At 41.5% G+C, this 14,770-nt stretch overlaps 3 protein-coding genes across 3 annotated transcripts; 1 reads left to right on the forward strand and 2 right to left on the reverse strand.

Moving 5' to 3' along the window:
* Window positions 1–3,231: 3,231 nt before the first annotated feature.
* On the forward strand, window positions 3,232–9,948 carry LOC306695570 (mitochondrial import receptor subunit TOM20 homolog). The gene is made up of 5 exons (XM_079158833.1): window positions 3,232–3,456; window positions 8,070–8,116; window positions 8,797–8,878; window positions 9,049–9,191; window positions 9,313–9,948. Exons 1-5 carry the CDS (start codon window positions 3,333–3,335, stop codon window positions 9,355–9,357), a joined length of 441 nt encoding a protein of 146 aa, XP_079014959.1. The 5' UTR covers window positions 3,232–3,332; the 3' UTR covers window positions 9,358–9,948.
* LOC306695568 (E3 ubiquitin-protein ligase TRIM21-like) lies at window positions 4,735–7,616 on the reverse strand. The gene is made up of 2 exons (XM_079158831.1): window positions 7,470–7,616; window positions 4,735–6,902 (listed from the first exon to the last, which is right to left on the reverse strand). The coding sequence occupies exon 2, from the start codon at window positions 6,898–6,900 to the stop codon at window positions 5,260–5,262; it is 1,641 nt and encodes a 546-aa protein (XP_079014957.1). The 5' UTR covers window positions 6,901–6,902; window positions 7,470–7,616; the 3' UTR covers window positions 4,735–5,259.
* Window positions 9,949–10,841: 893 nt separating the features above from the next.
* Window positions 10,842–14,327, reverse strand: LOC306695569 (E3 ubiquitin-protein ligase TRIM21-like). Its single transcript, XM_079158832.1, has 2 exons — window positions 14,207–14,327; window positions 10,842–13,681 (listed from the first exon to the last, which is right to left on the reverse strand). The coding sequence occupies exon 2, from the start codon at window positions 13,677–13,679 to the stop codon at window positions 12,042–12,044; it is 1,638 nt and encodes a 545-aa protein (XP_079014958.1). The 5' UTR covers window positions 13,680–13,681; window positions 14,207–14,327; the 3' UTR covers window positions 10,842–12,041.
* Window positions 14,328–14,770: the final 443 nt, after the last annotated feature.

Below are 14,770 nucleotides of genomic sequence, written 5' to 3' on the forward strand. Positions count from 1 at the left end.
CTGAAAACACACTGTTATAAACAGGCTTTTATGTGAGTTTAGTTTTGTGAAGTTTTGATCTGTTTTTAATTGTATCTCTGCTTGTTGGTGTGTTTAATTGTATCTTTTTACTAATATATTACCTTTTATTTCTATTCTTTATTGTTGCTGCTTTGGGGTTTTATTGTATGTAAAACACTTTGTAAACATTGTTTTTAAAAAGGTGCTAAACAAATAAAGGTTATTTATTAAAATAATTATTATTATTATTTAGCTGGACAACCCTGTGTTTCTTTACCGCCGCCCTCTGGACGCTGAAATGTGGCGTTCAAACACGTCTGAAGTGTAACGTTGGTATAACGGTACGCAGAAGTCTCAGTTCAGTTCAGAGCTCGGTTCAGCCGTCACGGTTCAGACAGACAAAGTTTTTGGAAAAATAATTGTCACTATAAAAACAAGGAGCAAACACTTCTGTACTAAACTGTACGAACACTGAAGGCAACAGGTCACAACAGGCTGGAAAAGTGAAAAAGCATCTCTTGTGCCATCAAACTGAAGATATAAAATGGTGTTCGACACATAAACCCGTTGAATGTGTTTCAGCGCGTTGGATGTGTCTCCACAACGGTGGAGGAACGCAGACACACTGTCCTCATTTTAAACTTTAATTGCACTGCAGCATGTGCTTCCACAGATGGCACGCAAGCCGTGAGCCCGAACAAACACGTTTATGCTCAAAGTGCTGTACGTTGCGTTATTCTTCTTATACGCCAGAGGGCGTACAGACAAGATATACTGTGAAGACGCAAGAAGTCAAGATTGGTAGCGGCAAAATGCCGGAAAGTATAAACCACGACCAGGAACCAGCATGCGGGTCTTCCTGCTCCAGCGCTTCATACAGCTCACCATAGTGTGACTGACTCGCACGCCAATCCACTCGTTGTGCTATAACCTCAGCACATGTTGCTAACCGCGTACGGCTACAAGAGTCCGTGCAGACCTCCCGCTTGTGAACTTTGGCTCCGCATCACGTGCATCGATCTACGTACCGAGCCGTGACTTGTTGTGATTGGAGTACACAAACTATCACGGCCCTGGTCTGAAGTGTTTATAGCTCATCTGAACGGCAACACTCGGGGCGTAGAGAGAGGGGTGAGTCATCAAGATATCCTTAGTGTTGCACTTTGTTGTCCTTTGAAAAGACAGAAGTAATAGTGAGAAGAATGAAAAATCGCAGTTTGATAGAGAAGTTCAAACCCCGCCTACTTTCACACCTCCGCACCAATCAGCATCCAACATGCACTTCATTTGAAGCATACTGAGGCCCTCAAAACATGAAACGTATAAATCTCAAACACACATTTCATGTTCAACACATGGAGTCAAATTAGGCAACCCCGTAGTTACTAATAGTAACCTGTGTTCTTTCTCTCACAGTGAAGTGGAGACACAGTCATGTTGAACCCGATCCTCAGCAGGGTCAGCTAACCCGGGTCACTTTCTTCACACTGACTGTAAACAGAGGCTGTCCTGCTCTCCCATGATGCCACAGGACAAACCATTCAGGCGTGTGTGCGTGTGTGTGTGTGTGTGTGTGTGTGTGTGTGTGTGTGTGTGTGTGTGTGTGTGTGTGTGTGTCTGCGCTGCTCCACACCCACACATTCCAGTATTGTGTGTTGCTCATTCATGCTGCCGTACGAGCTGCTGGCTGTCTGTTTAAATCCTAAACACCATCAGGTATCAAGATATCCCAGGATGCAGACTCTGCACACACACACACACATGTGTGTGTGTTGGACTGTGACAGACTGAGTGTATTCTCAGTGTGTGTGTGTGTGTGTGTTTTATGGAGGCTGTGATGGATCAACAGCTACCCCTGCAGACAGACAGGCATCACTGCTGGCCTGCTGTACCCATAATGCCACAGGGCATGATGCTTGTTTCAGTCTGTTTGTGTCTGTGTGACTCAGCGTCAGTCAGACAGGAACATATTTAACACTTTGACTTGAACGTGTGCTGATCGCTGAGGGGGAAACAACAGCAACTGGACTCAAACACATTTAAGAAGTACTGACAACATGTATAAAAGAGTTTATACATCTACTAATGAATTTATTAGGGCTCCGGTGCTAAATTATTAAAGATCGGAGTATGAGCTCTGACGTTACTGGTATTTTATTAGTATTTTTTTAATGTTTTGGTGTAATTTATTATCACGAGTCTGTGCACATTTTCCCTGCTCTATCTGTCGGGCTAAGCTCCTCCAACTACACTGTATATATTTACTTTGCTGTAAACATAAATGTTGCTGCAGAAGAAACAATATCTAAATAAATTCAAGATATGACTAAATTCTAATCCTTTTTCAATTCTATATATGTTTTTTAAAGTAATTATTGAGTAATGTAGTAGAGAAGAGTGTTGATAAAAGTAGCTCCAAGTTGTACTAAAATCCTAGATAACTACCCTCTACCTGAAGGCCACCGTAGTTCTCCAGCCCGTTTGGAAAGGGAGGGGTGAGCAGACGGGTATTTAATTAGTTGCAGTCTGCAACAAACCCCTAGATGCCACTAAATTTTACACACTGTTTCTTTAAGTTTTGCTGAAGTTTCAAGTGTTTGAGATTTTGGTAAAATTACCCTTTATTGTATCAGGATAGTCTCTTGACATCAGTGCCCAATAGGCTAGGCACCTTTATTTACATAGCACATTTCATTACAGGTGTCGTCAATGTGCTTCACATTCAAACACATACAGCAAAAGTAACATTTACAATAAGAATATAGGAAATAAATACAATTAAATGCAAGAATAGCATGGAAATGAAAAACAAACAAAAAGACCGTAAACTCATGATAACAATGTTTACATAAGTCAAGTAAGAAGTAGAGTCACTTTCACATAGACTTCCATACATTCGAAGCAGAGGAGTCGCCCCCTGCTGGCCGGTAGAGAGATTACATGTTTAAGACGCTTCTGTATAGGCTTCACTTTTCAGAACCGGAGGTTGCCGCCTGTGTGTAACTGATAAATGTCTTAATCTGTGTATGCAATTTATAATCATAAATCACGGAAGTGATATTGTTAAATTTCAAAACGCTGACACTTCTTCAAGCACCCCACCAGTGGCTAATTTACAGCTCGGTAATAAATGTGAATTGTTTTTTATTTTATAATTCTAGTCAGGCACTCCACAGACGGCTACAAGCGGTCAAACGGAGGGGTCCTTCCGGGTCCTTCCTGCCCCAAGCCGCTCCGAACAGCCTCTCGACGTAATAACCGACCACCGAAGAAGAGAAAAGACGGTAAATTAACCCCGAAATCCTCCTCGAACCGACCGGGTCCCGGGAGTTATGATGGGCGGTAGGACCAGTGCGCTAGCCGCCGGGGTGTGCGGCGCTCTGCTCGTCGGTTACTGCATTTATTTCGACAAGAAAAGACGGAGTGACCCCAACTTCAAGAACAGGCTGCGAGAACGTGAGTGTTGACCTCTTCTTTCCTTCTTCCTCACCTTCATCAGGCCCAGGAGCTCAGATCCGGTCCAGTGTGTTCTGGTTCAGTTCGGAGAGGCTGACATAGGATGAGCTCGTGACGTCCCCGGAAACAACCAGTTTACAGCAGCATACAGTGTGTGTATGTATATATATATATATATATATTAGTGCAAACAAGAGACATAGTAAAAAAACAAGATCAAAACAATTGTTACAAATAAGTAATAAAACCGTAAAGAATATTAAATAAGTAAACAATTCACAATAACTAAAATATTATATATATATATATAGACATATTAGTTGTTGTGTTGCAATATTATATATGTTATCAAACGTTGCCATTTATTTATATAAACTGAGCAATTAGCATACTTTAGAGTGCACACTTAAGACGTACATGAGTCCATGAGGTCTTTGGGTTAATTCTGCTTATAGTCGACCAACCAAGCAACACCAGTTAAAGGACGATGACACTTTACAGGCGTACTTATCAGTCCTAATATTTAAAAAGTGTGTGCTGCGACCTGGGTGTAAGAATTTGCTCATAAACAGGGAATGAGTACGTATTGCTTTGTTTACATTCAAGGCTTTCGTGTCAGTTCTTGAACTAAAATGTTCTTTCAAATAATTGTAGGATAGAAATGTACTTTTGTTGGGACCGCTCTACATTTTGCTCCTATGTATTGGTAAAGTACTTCATGTCATATTCTCTCTGATATGCACCATGTGGATATATTCACGGTTATGTTAAGCTGACAAATATTTCAATGGAGTTTGGTTTGACTTTTTAAAATCATATTTATCCAGGGTGGGTTTGTTGATTGCAAACACTTCACTTTCAATCCCTTAATAAATATATATATATATATATATATATATATATATATATATATATATATATATATATATATATATACACATGTGTATATATACATACACATGTGTATATATACATACACACAGTTGCCTGCTGTCACAACACTAGCCTTGCTAAAGGGCTCCTCAGCCAACCGGCAACACAGACTCATTCATTAAACTGTTACACAACAACACAGTCGGCATCACTGCCAGCTGGACTTTGGAGATTATGGTGTTACTCCGTGAACCTTTAGGAGTAACACTTTAGCCTTTTGTCACTGTGGGCGGAGGACCAACAAACCTCTGAAACACGAGTCTTGTGAAGTCTGTTAACTGATTCAGAACCTCCAGTTTCTGACTGGTTGATATTGGTAATATTTTAAGTGTCAAAGTCTGATACAAGAAGCTTTTATTGTGAAGCAGCAGTCACAGGACTCACAATAGATTTGTAATGAAATACAACGTCAGTGTTTAGTGCTTAAGTCAAAGCTAACTCAGACCTTGTGTTCAACAACTACTTCATTTTGAAGTTCTTATTCAACAATCATATATTTACAGATTTTTTTCACTCATAAGCCGTCTCACCAGTATTCATCTGTAGACACTATAAGCATGTAATAATCAATACTCTTAAATGAATCTTCAAGACACAATGAAATAATCAGCAATGTGTTTTTCTGCGGCTGCCCATCAGAGAGAAAAACAAATAAAAATAATCAAGATATTTTGCAGTATTTCTTTTTGTTTTTTTGCTAATTTACTCAAACTGCAGCTTAACATATTTGGTGTCTTTAGAAACAATGATTTCTTCTGGAAGTGAAAATAAATGTGTCGGTAGATTAAACAGAACGTGAGTCATGATGCGTTGATAATGACTCACGGGTTGAGGCTGAATATGTTCCCCTGAATGAAATAAGATAAGTGATTAGTTTACTCTGACAGGAGAGATGGTCAGAGGTGCAGAGTTTTTAACACAATGATAACTACATGGACTAAAGTATGGGAAGAGTTTCTCAGTGAAGGAGCAGCCAGTGAAGGAGTAGATAAGAGCTGCAGCATCTACGTCATAGAAGGAGACCAGACCCTCCTCATAATCCACAAACACCCCCACCTTCTGAGGCCGAGACTTCAGAGAGAGAAGAACTGAAGGGTCATCAAGAGCTTCGTACTTATTTCCATTTCTCAACCATATGGTCCAGTAACCATATTCAGGACTCAGTGGGATGAATCCCTTCCTGTTGATCGACTCTCTGGCCACTCCTAAATCCCACTCAGACATTCTTTTAACCTGAACCTCGTAGTAAAATATTTCTGAAGAGAAACTCTGTGTTCCTAAAACACAGGGATTAATAGAAAATCTCCCTGGATTGTTGGGGAGTAATTGCCGTACCTTACCAGTACGTACTTGTTTCCCATCATCAGACAAGATGAGTTCAGGATGAGCTGTATCAGGATCAAGAGTCACATCCACTGCAAACTTCTGGATCCTCTTCAGCTCAGCTTCAACCAGCTTCTTTATCTTTTTACTGAGCGTCTCCTCCAGCTGAGACACAGCTCTCACCACAGTCCCCTCATGTGATGATGGAGGAACACTGACCTTTGTCCAGTCCTTGGTGGGTGGTGGATGGTGGATGTTTGAGGACTGAACACTCTGGAGGAGGTGGAGGTGGTCTTCAGAGAGTGAGAGCTGAACTACCTCAGTGCTTCTCTTCATCAGCTCAGAGATTTCCTGTTCCAGCTCTTTGATGAAAGCTTCGGCCTGTTTCTCTTTTCTTTTCTTCTTCTCTTCTATTGTTTTGATGAGCTTGTTCAGGCCTCTCTCAACAGACTCCTTCAGATCAGTGAAGACCTGAACACCTTCTGCTTTCTCTCTGTCTGCATCTTCCTCACTGAGGTCGACTGAGTGTTTGATCTCCTGAATCTTCAGTCGTCTCTTCTGGATCATCTGCTGAATTTCAGCCTCTGTCTTCTTCAGCTCGACCTTCTTTCCTTCATATTCTTCTTTCAGAGGAACAAACTCGTGCGTCTTGTGATCTAAAACGGGACAAAGCATGCAGACACATGTCTGGTCGGTCTTACAGAACAGCTCCAGAGGTTTATCGTGCTTCATACACATCCTGTCTTCCAGGTTCTCCACAGGGTCGATCAGCTGATGTCTTTTCAGGCCTGACATTGTCAGATGAGGCTCCAGGTGAGTCTCACAGTAGGAGGCCAGACACACCAGGCAGGACTTCAGGGCCTTCAGTTTGGTTCCAGTGCAGACGTCACAAGGAACTTCTCCTGGTTTGGACTCTTGTTGCTCTGAGCTGCTGGTTTTCTGTTGAGCTGACTGTCTGAACTGAGCAACCATCTCAGAGATGAAAGTGTTGACCCTCAAATCCGGTCTTGTGTTGAAAACCTCTTTACACATGGGACACTGGCATCTGTCACTAGTATTCCAGTGTTCAGTGATGCAGTTTTTGCAGAAGTTGTGTCCACATGATGTGGTGACTGGATCAGTGAACACATCCAGACAGATGGAGCACAGAAACTGATCTTCAGATGACAGATAGTTTGCAGCAGCCATATCTACACATAGTGTGGAAGAAAAGAAAAACATTTTCTTCAAAATAGAGTTTAATTATTTTTTTAAAAAAGGAAACAAGTGTGATTCTTTTTATATCTTTTAAGTAAGCAACAGAGATCAAAGTCGTGCTGACAAGTTCAAGCTTGCTACTCTTGCAAAGCAGCACAGAATAAGTCTAATTTGTATTGAAGAACAGCACTGCTAACACATTTCCTCTAGCTACTTCACATTAAGAGCCTCCTGCTGGTTCACTGGTAGGAAACTTTTAATGTGAAACAACAAGAGGCAATAAAGGAAGTGATCAGTGAACAGTAATAATAGCAGGAAAGTATTAGTGAGACTAAAGTTCAAACCACAGAGATTCAGCTACAAGTTCCTAAAGTCCTGAGACTGTTCAAAGCTGTTAAAGTGAGTTACTGTATAGTGGGACTGTGGACAAACAGACAAGTTATATTGTGAACAATTGATCAAGTATGAAGTGAAAAGAGTGGAACTTCCTGCCTGAGTAAAGTTAAAGTTTTGTGTTAATCCTGGTTGTTGAAAGTGTAAATATGATCAGCTGTACTCACCAGTGTTTGGAAGAGACTCTGCTGTGTTGTTGAGAAAGACCTGATGAAGTCACTTTGACTTTTCTTTGAGAGAAAAACAGAGACTTGTCTTTACTGCAGTGTGTCTGCCACTCTGACAAACTTAACTCTCATTTCTGGAGTGTGACGTTGAAGCTCTTCTCTTCACAGTGTAGCTCCGCCTCTTAACTGGTGAGGTTGTGTTTCCTCCCTCTGGTTTACACGGAGTAGTCTGGCTTTTTGCCGACAGTCAGTCATGTGACCCTCATCATATTTGTCCCAGTTGTCTCTCCCATACACACCCCAAAGCCTGTCAAGGACATAAGTTAAGTACAAGTTGATCCAATGCATATGATTCATATCAGACATCTTGTTGATTTATCTGAACACATCACAAAGGTAAAAATTATTTTATGAAATACAGTGAACCTGCTGGTAGGGCTGAAGTTAACCGTTTCAACAGTTAAAAACATGACACAAAACTAACTTTGTTGTTTTAGGGGAGTTATGTGCTTCAACTATCTCTTTGTCTTTAATTTAGTAAAAAGGTGATCATTTGGACTCTGACTGTACGTGCTGTTTGTTTTTGTGTTTCTGTCGCAGGGCGGAGAAAGCAGAAGGCAGCCAAAGAGAGGGCAGGTATGGCAAAGGTGAGCACAAACCTGTTGTACCACTTCCTGTTACCACCTGTCAATCAATTCAGATCAGTGAGCTGTATGGTGTGGGGAGGAAACTAAGTTTTGAAATAGTCAAATATTACTCAGTGACTCTAAAGTTTGATAAAGTCTTACTTGATGAAATAACAGTCACCATAAAATAAATATTATTATTATTATTATCATCAGTGACGTTTTGTTTTGTTTTTTTCTATACAAAGTCCTCTTTATTAACACTGTGTGCTATATAACGATAATAATAATAATATTTCTAGCATAATTGTTAGGCTTTTATTCTGAAGTCAGCACATCTTCAACTCCTGTTTTATTCTGACAGTTTGATGACAACGGGCATTAAGATGTATCATGTAAACATAGAAATGAAAGAATATGATAATGAATCTACTTTAACAGTCACCCACTATATACTTTTATTTTAAAGAGGACTTCAGTGATCAGCTGTTTGCTTTTATCTGGCTCCTTATTGGATGATGGTGATTGAAGGAGGGTCCCAGCATGCAGATGAAGTTTAACTGGCTCACAGATCAGAGCTCATTACTGATCACCGTATCATGACTTCCTGTGAGGTCTGACCACAGAGACCCCAAAAAGAAACGGTGAAAACCAGAGAGAAGAGTTTTACTTCTGGTGGCTGATCGTTGTTTGTCCTGCAGCTCCCGGACCTGAAGGACGCTGAGGCGGTGCAGAAGTTCTTCCTGGAGGAGATCCAGCTGGGGGAGGAGCTGCTGGCTCAGGGTAACACCTCCTCACACCAACACCTTCTTTACAGTCACAGTTTGATTTTATTGTTTCTCAGTCTTATTCTAGGCAGCAGTGAGTTCTGTCAAAGTCTTTCCTCTGGTCTCTGTGGAGTCCGTAATGGTGTCTTTACACTTCACGTCTGGTCTTTGTGCTTCGCTCCACAGGAGACTATGAGAAAGGTGTGGACCACCTGACCAACGCCATCGCCGTGTGTGGTCAGCCTCAGCAGCTGCTGCAGGTGCTGCAGCAGACTCTGCCTCCGCCCGTCTTCCAGATGCTGCTCACCAAACTGCCCAGCATCAGCCAGGTAGGCCCAACACTTCTCTTTATTCTCCACGTGGATCTCCATGAGTCCTTCTGTTCTCCACAGAGAAACAAGAACAACAACAGTTTAAAATCACGGTTTGTTTTCTGCTCCTGTCCTGCAGCGTATTGTGAGTGCACAGAGTCTGAGCGAGGACGATATAGAATGAGGACCAGGAGGAGACAACCCCCAAACCCTCACCCTCCTCTTCCTCCCCTTCCTCTTCCTCATGTGGACCTTCCATGACGACCCTGCCAACGCCTCGGCCTCCATCACTCCGGCCGACGTCCATCACTGCTTGAAGTGGAATTAGTTTTTTATTCCTGGTTTATCCATGACAGTAGTGTTTTGTTTTTTTACCTAAATTACCCGTTTTGGGGTATTAAGAGTATCTGGATCATAACGGCCAGAGAAACACAAGAGCCCGTCCCCACTTCACCATCATTAGGTATGTACTCATTAAGTGGACCGGGTGTTAACATGAATCCGCTCCTTCCTTCAGGGTGGTGTAGCACACGTCCTGACGGCATCATGTACCAGGATTACACCGTCTGACATGTTTGTACCAACCATCTTCATGGTTCTTATGATATCAGTCGTGGAAAGTTACAGAAACAGGAATCTTCTCTTTGCTCGGATGCTTCACAAAGTATTTATTGTGTTTTTTTGTTATCAGTCGTCTTTCTGTTTGTTCTCGACTTGGAAACACTTTTGAAAAAGTGATGAAAAGTTTTGTTTTTGTCATTTTAAAGAGGACGACCCTCTTTAGGAAAATAAAAAATGTGAACAAACTCTGAAGTTGTCTTGTGAGTTTGTTTTAAATGAAATCACGCCTCCTCCAATTGTTGCTCGTCTCTGTGCACGTGTCATCGATATTTAGAAAGTAGCTTCTCGTTAGCAAACATTTAAAATAGTCATCCTACAACGTTGTACAACAGGTCGTGTCTTCATTTCTGTACCTATTATCTCACAAGAGAAACAAAAGAGACGTCCTCGAAACTACAGCAAAGATCTTCTCCTACAGAGCGATTCATCCACAGCAGGTAAATACTAAACTTCTTGTCCTGCTGCTGCATCACTTTCTCTTTGTCTTTGTAAAATGTTCAGGCAAAATAACTGTGTTGTTTGCATCACATTTAGATTTTCCCACTTCCGACCCCTCAAGTTTCTGCGTTGTCCGTCTGTCTTGCATTGCCTGGAATCCCACAATGCCTTGCGATGTCCCACAGAACATAAACGGTCAAACTTTGTGCTGCATTCAGTGGTTCTTTGGTGCATTTCTGTTTTATTCACTAGATGGCAGTGAAGACAAAGATTCAATTGTTTATGACTTTGGAGCGTTCACATCAGGCGACTCATGATTTCAGAGCGTTTGAAGGGTAACAAATATTTTGCATGAATATTATGAATATTATAAAACTAAATGCATTAATTATTTTGAATGACAAACTGTGTTAGGAGTAACACTTTAGCCTTTTGTCACTGTGGGCGGAGGACCAACACACTCCTGAAACATGAGTCTTGTGAAGTCTATTAACTGATTCAGAACCTCCAGTTTCTGACTGGTTGATGATTTTTTTTAGTCATTTCTACTTGTTGAGTTATGGTTTGAGTGTCAATCATTACAACATTTCCAGTCAAAGTCTTATACAAGAAGCTTTTATTGTGAAGCAGCAGTCACAGGACTCACAATACATTTGTAATGAAATACAACGTCAGTGTTTAGTGCTCAAGTCAAAGCTAACTCAGACCTTGTGTTCAACAACTACTTCATTTTGAAGTTCTTATTCAACAATCATATATTTACAGATTTTTTTCACTCATAAGCCGTCTCACCAGTATTCATCTGTAGACACTATAAGCATGTAATAATCATTACTCTTAAATTAATCTTCATGACACAATGAAATAATCAGCAATATGTTTTTCTGCGGCTGCCCATCAGGTAGAAAAACAAATAAAAATAATCAAGATATTTTACAGTATTTCTTTTTGTTTTTTGCTAATTTACTCAAACTGCAGCTTGACATATTTGGTGTCTTTAGAAACAATGATTTCTTCTGGAAGTGAAAATAAATGTGTCGGTAGATTAAACAGAACGTGAGTCATGATGCAGGGTCCAAAAGATGAACGTATTAAATAAACGTGTTGCCTATGTAATGGGATACATGTAATGAAAATAGAGTAAATCAATCACCACAGTAAACTTGGGATGCACCGATACCGCTTTTTCATTTCAACAAGTGCTTTTGGGTACTTGCCGATATTGATTACCGATATTAGCACTAAATAATACAATTTCAGAACAAGCTATAACTTTGACATCCTGCTTAATTGTCATCAGATGTTCCTTCCTTTCTGACTGTATCATGATGCTGTTGCTACATTTTAACATTCAACTTTGTGTTTTCCTGATACAAACAGCAGAGTTTGCTGAAGGGAGGTTAATGATTAACCGTGTTAATAATTAGCTTCGGGGCTAACACCCCACACTATCATCAGCAGGTGGCTGGCATGCAAGACATATAAACTTTGCTATAGTCCTGAGGAGTTGTAGCATCGTCACACACACACACACACACACACACACAGAACACTGGCTAACGTTACGCCAGGCTTGCAATACACTGGTGGAAACCCTGACAGATAATGCCAGACAGACACACAGCTGACAACCTCACTGCTAAACTAATTAATGTGAAGGAGACTTACAGGGAAAGTGGCTGCAGGTGTACGAGTACATGATCACAGTATCTGTGCATCCCTACTGTTACCAGATTCTGTAGAAAATAAGATGTAGAGCACACAGGGTTGAGGCTGAATATGTTCCTCTGAATGAAGTGGGATAAGTGATCAGTTTACTCCGACAGGAGAGATGATCAGAGGTGCAGAGTTTTTACCACCACGATTAGGACAGGGACCAAAGTACGGGAAGAGTTTCTCAGTGAAGGAGCAGCCAGTGAAGGAGTAGATAAGAGCTGCAGCATCTACGTCATAGAAGGAGACCAGACCCTCCTCATAATCCACAAACACCCCCACCTTCTGAGGCTGAGTCTTCAAAGGGAGAGGAACTGCAGGGTCATCAAGAGCTTCGTACTTATTTCCATTTCTCAACCATATGGTCCAGAAACCAGCCTCAGGACTCAGTGTGATGCCTTCATTCCTGTTGATTGACTCTCTGACCACTCCTAAATCCCACTCAGGCATTTTTTTAACTTGAACCTCGTAGTAAAAACTTTCTGAAGAGAAACCCTGTGTTCCTAAAACACAGGCATTAAGAGAAAATCTCTCTGGATTGTTGGGGAGATATTGCAGTACCTTACCAGTATGTACTTGTTTCCCATCATCAGACAAGATGAGTTGAGGATGAGCTGTATCAGGATCAAGAGTCACATCCACTGCAAACTTCTGGACCCTCTTCAGCTCAGCTTTAGCCAGCGTCTTTATCTTTTTACTGAGCGTCTTCACCAGCTGAGACACAGCTCTCACCACAGTCGGCTCATATGATGGGCGGATGCTGACCTTTGTCCAGTCCTTGGTGGGTGGTGGATGGTGGATGTTTGAGGACTGAACACTCTGGAGAAGATGGAGGTGGTCTTCAGAGAGTGAGAGCTGAACCACCTCAGTGCTTCTCTTCATCAGCTCAGAGATTTCCTGTTCCAGTTCCTTGATGAAAGCTTCGGCCTGTTTCTCTTGTCTTTTCTGCTTCGCTTTGATTGTGACGATGAGATTGACCTGGCCTCTCTCAACAGACTCCTTCAGAGCAGTGAAGACCTGAACACCTTCTGCTATCTCTCTGTCTGCATCTTTCTCACTGAGGTCGACTGAGTGTTTGATCACCTGAATCTTCAGTCGTCTCTTCTGGATCATCTGCTGAATTTCAGCCTCTGTTTTCTTCAGCTCCACCTTCTGTCCTTCATATTCTTCTTTCAGAGGAACAAACTCGTGCGTCTTATGATCTAAAATGGGGCAGAGCATGCAGACACATGTCTGGTCGGTCTTACAGAACAGCTCCAGAGGTTTATCGTGCTTCGTACACATCCTGTCTTCAAGGTTCTCCACAGGGTCGATCAGCTGATGTCTTTTCAGACGTGAAGCTGTCAGATGAGGCTCCAGGTGAGTCTCACAGTAGGAGGCCAGACACACCAGGCAGGACTTCAGGGCCTTCAGTTTGGTTTCAGTGCAGACGTCACAGGGAACTTCTCCTGGTTTGGACTCTTGTTGCTCTGAGCTGCTGGCTTTCTGTTGAGCTGACTGTCTGAACTGAACAACCATCTCAGAGATGAAAGTGTTGACCCTCAAATCCGGTCTTGTGTTGAAAACCTCTTTACACATGGGACACTGGCATCTGTCACTAGTATTCCAGTGTTCAGTGATGCAGTTTTTGCAGAAGTTGTGTCCACATGGTATGGTGACTGGATCAGTGAACACATCCAGACAGATGGAGCACACAAACTGATCTTCAGATGACAGATAGTTTGCAGCAGCCATATCTACACATAGTGTGGAAGAAAAGAAACACATTTCATTCAAAATAGAGTTCAAACTTAAGTAAGAAACCAAGATCAAAGTTGTGCTCACAAGCTCAAGCTTGCTACTCTTGCAAAGCAACACAGAATAAGTCTAATTTGTATTGAAGAACAGCACTGCTAACACATTTCCTCTGGCTGCTTCACAATAAGAGCCTCCTGCTGGTTCACTGGTAGGAAACCTTTAATGTGAAACAACAAAAGGCAATAAAGGAAGCGATCAATGAACAGTAATAATAGCAGGAAAGTAGGAGTGAAACTAAAGTTCAAACCACAGAGATTCAGCTACAAGTTCCTAAAGTCCTGAGACTGTTCAAAGCTGTTAAAGTGAGTTACTGTATAGTGGGACTGTGGACAAACAGACAGAGTCATATTGTGAACAATTTATCAAGTAAGAAGTGAAAAGAGTGGATCTTCCTGCCTGAGTAAAGTTAAAGTTTTGTGTTAATCCTGGTTGTTGAAAGTGTAAATATGATCAGCTGTACTCACCAGTGTTTGGAAGAGACTCTGCTGTGTTGTTGAGAAAGACCTGATGAAGTCACTTTGACTTTTCTTTGAGAGAAAAGCAGAGACTTGTCTTTACTGCAGTGTGTCTGCCACTCTGACAAACGTAACTCTCATTTCTGGAGTGTGACGTTGACGCTCCTCTCTTCACAGTGTAGCTCCGCCTCTTAACTGATGACGTTTTGTTTCCTCCCTCTGGTTTATACGGAGTAGTCTGGCTTTTTGCCGACAGTCAGTCATCTGACCCTCATCATATTTGTCCCAGTTGTCTTTCCCATACACACCCCAAAGCCTGTCAAAGTAAGTTAAGTACAAGTTGATCCAATGCATATGATTCATATCAGACATCTTGTTGATTTATCTGAACACATCACAAAGGTAAAAATGATTTTATGAAATACAGTGAACCTGCAGGTAGCACATGGTAGGGCTGAAGTTAACAGTTATAACTTTGAAGATTTTCATGAAACCGAACTATTTGTCATAACTTTTATGTTTGGCATGCATATCTATTCAATGTATTTAGCCTGATTAATTACCTCTCTGCAT

Source organism: Pholis gunnellus (assembly GCF_910591455.1).
Source record: "Pholis gunnellus genome assembly, chromosome: 5".
Lineage (NCBI taxonomy): Eukaryota > Metazoa > Chordata > Actinopteri > Perciformes > Pholidae > Pholis > Pholis gunnellus.

What these genes read in the sequence shown, in the direction of transcription:
- LOC306695570 (XM_079158833.1), top strand. Translation starts at nt 3,333, where the DNA reads ATGATGGGCGGTAGGACCAGTGCGCTAGCCGCCGGGGTGTGCGGCGCT. An exon ending in CAAGAACAGGCTGCGAGAAC is followed by an intron (nt 3,457 to 8,069) that starts GTGAGTGTTGAC and finishes TTTCTGTCGCAG; the next exon opens with GGCGGAGAAAGCAGAAGGCA. An exon ending in AACTGCCCAGCATCAGCCAG is followed by an intron (nt 9,192 to 9,312) that starts GTAGGCCCAACA and finishes CCTGTCCTGCAG; the next exon opens with CGTATTGTGAGTGCACAGAG.
- LOC306695568 (XM_079158831.1), bottom strand. Translation starts at nt 6,900, where the DNA reads ATGGCTGCTGCAAACTATCTGTCATCTGAAGATCAGTTTCTGTGCTCC.
- LOC306695569 (XM_079158832.1), bottom strand. Translation starts at nt 13,679, where the DNA reads ATGGCTGCTGCAAACTATCTGTCATCTGAAGATCAGTTTGTGTGCTCC.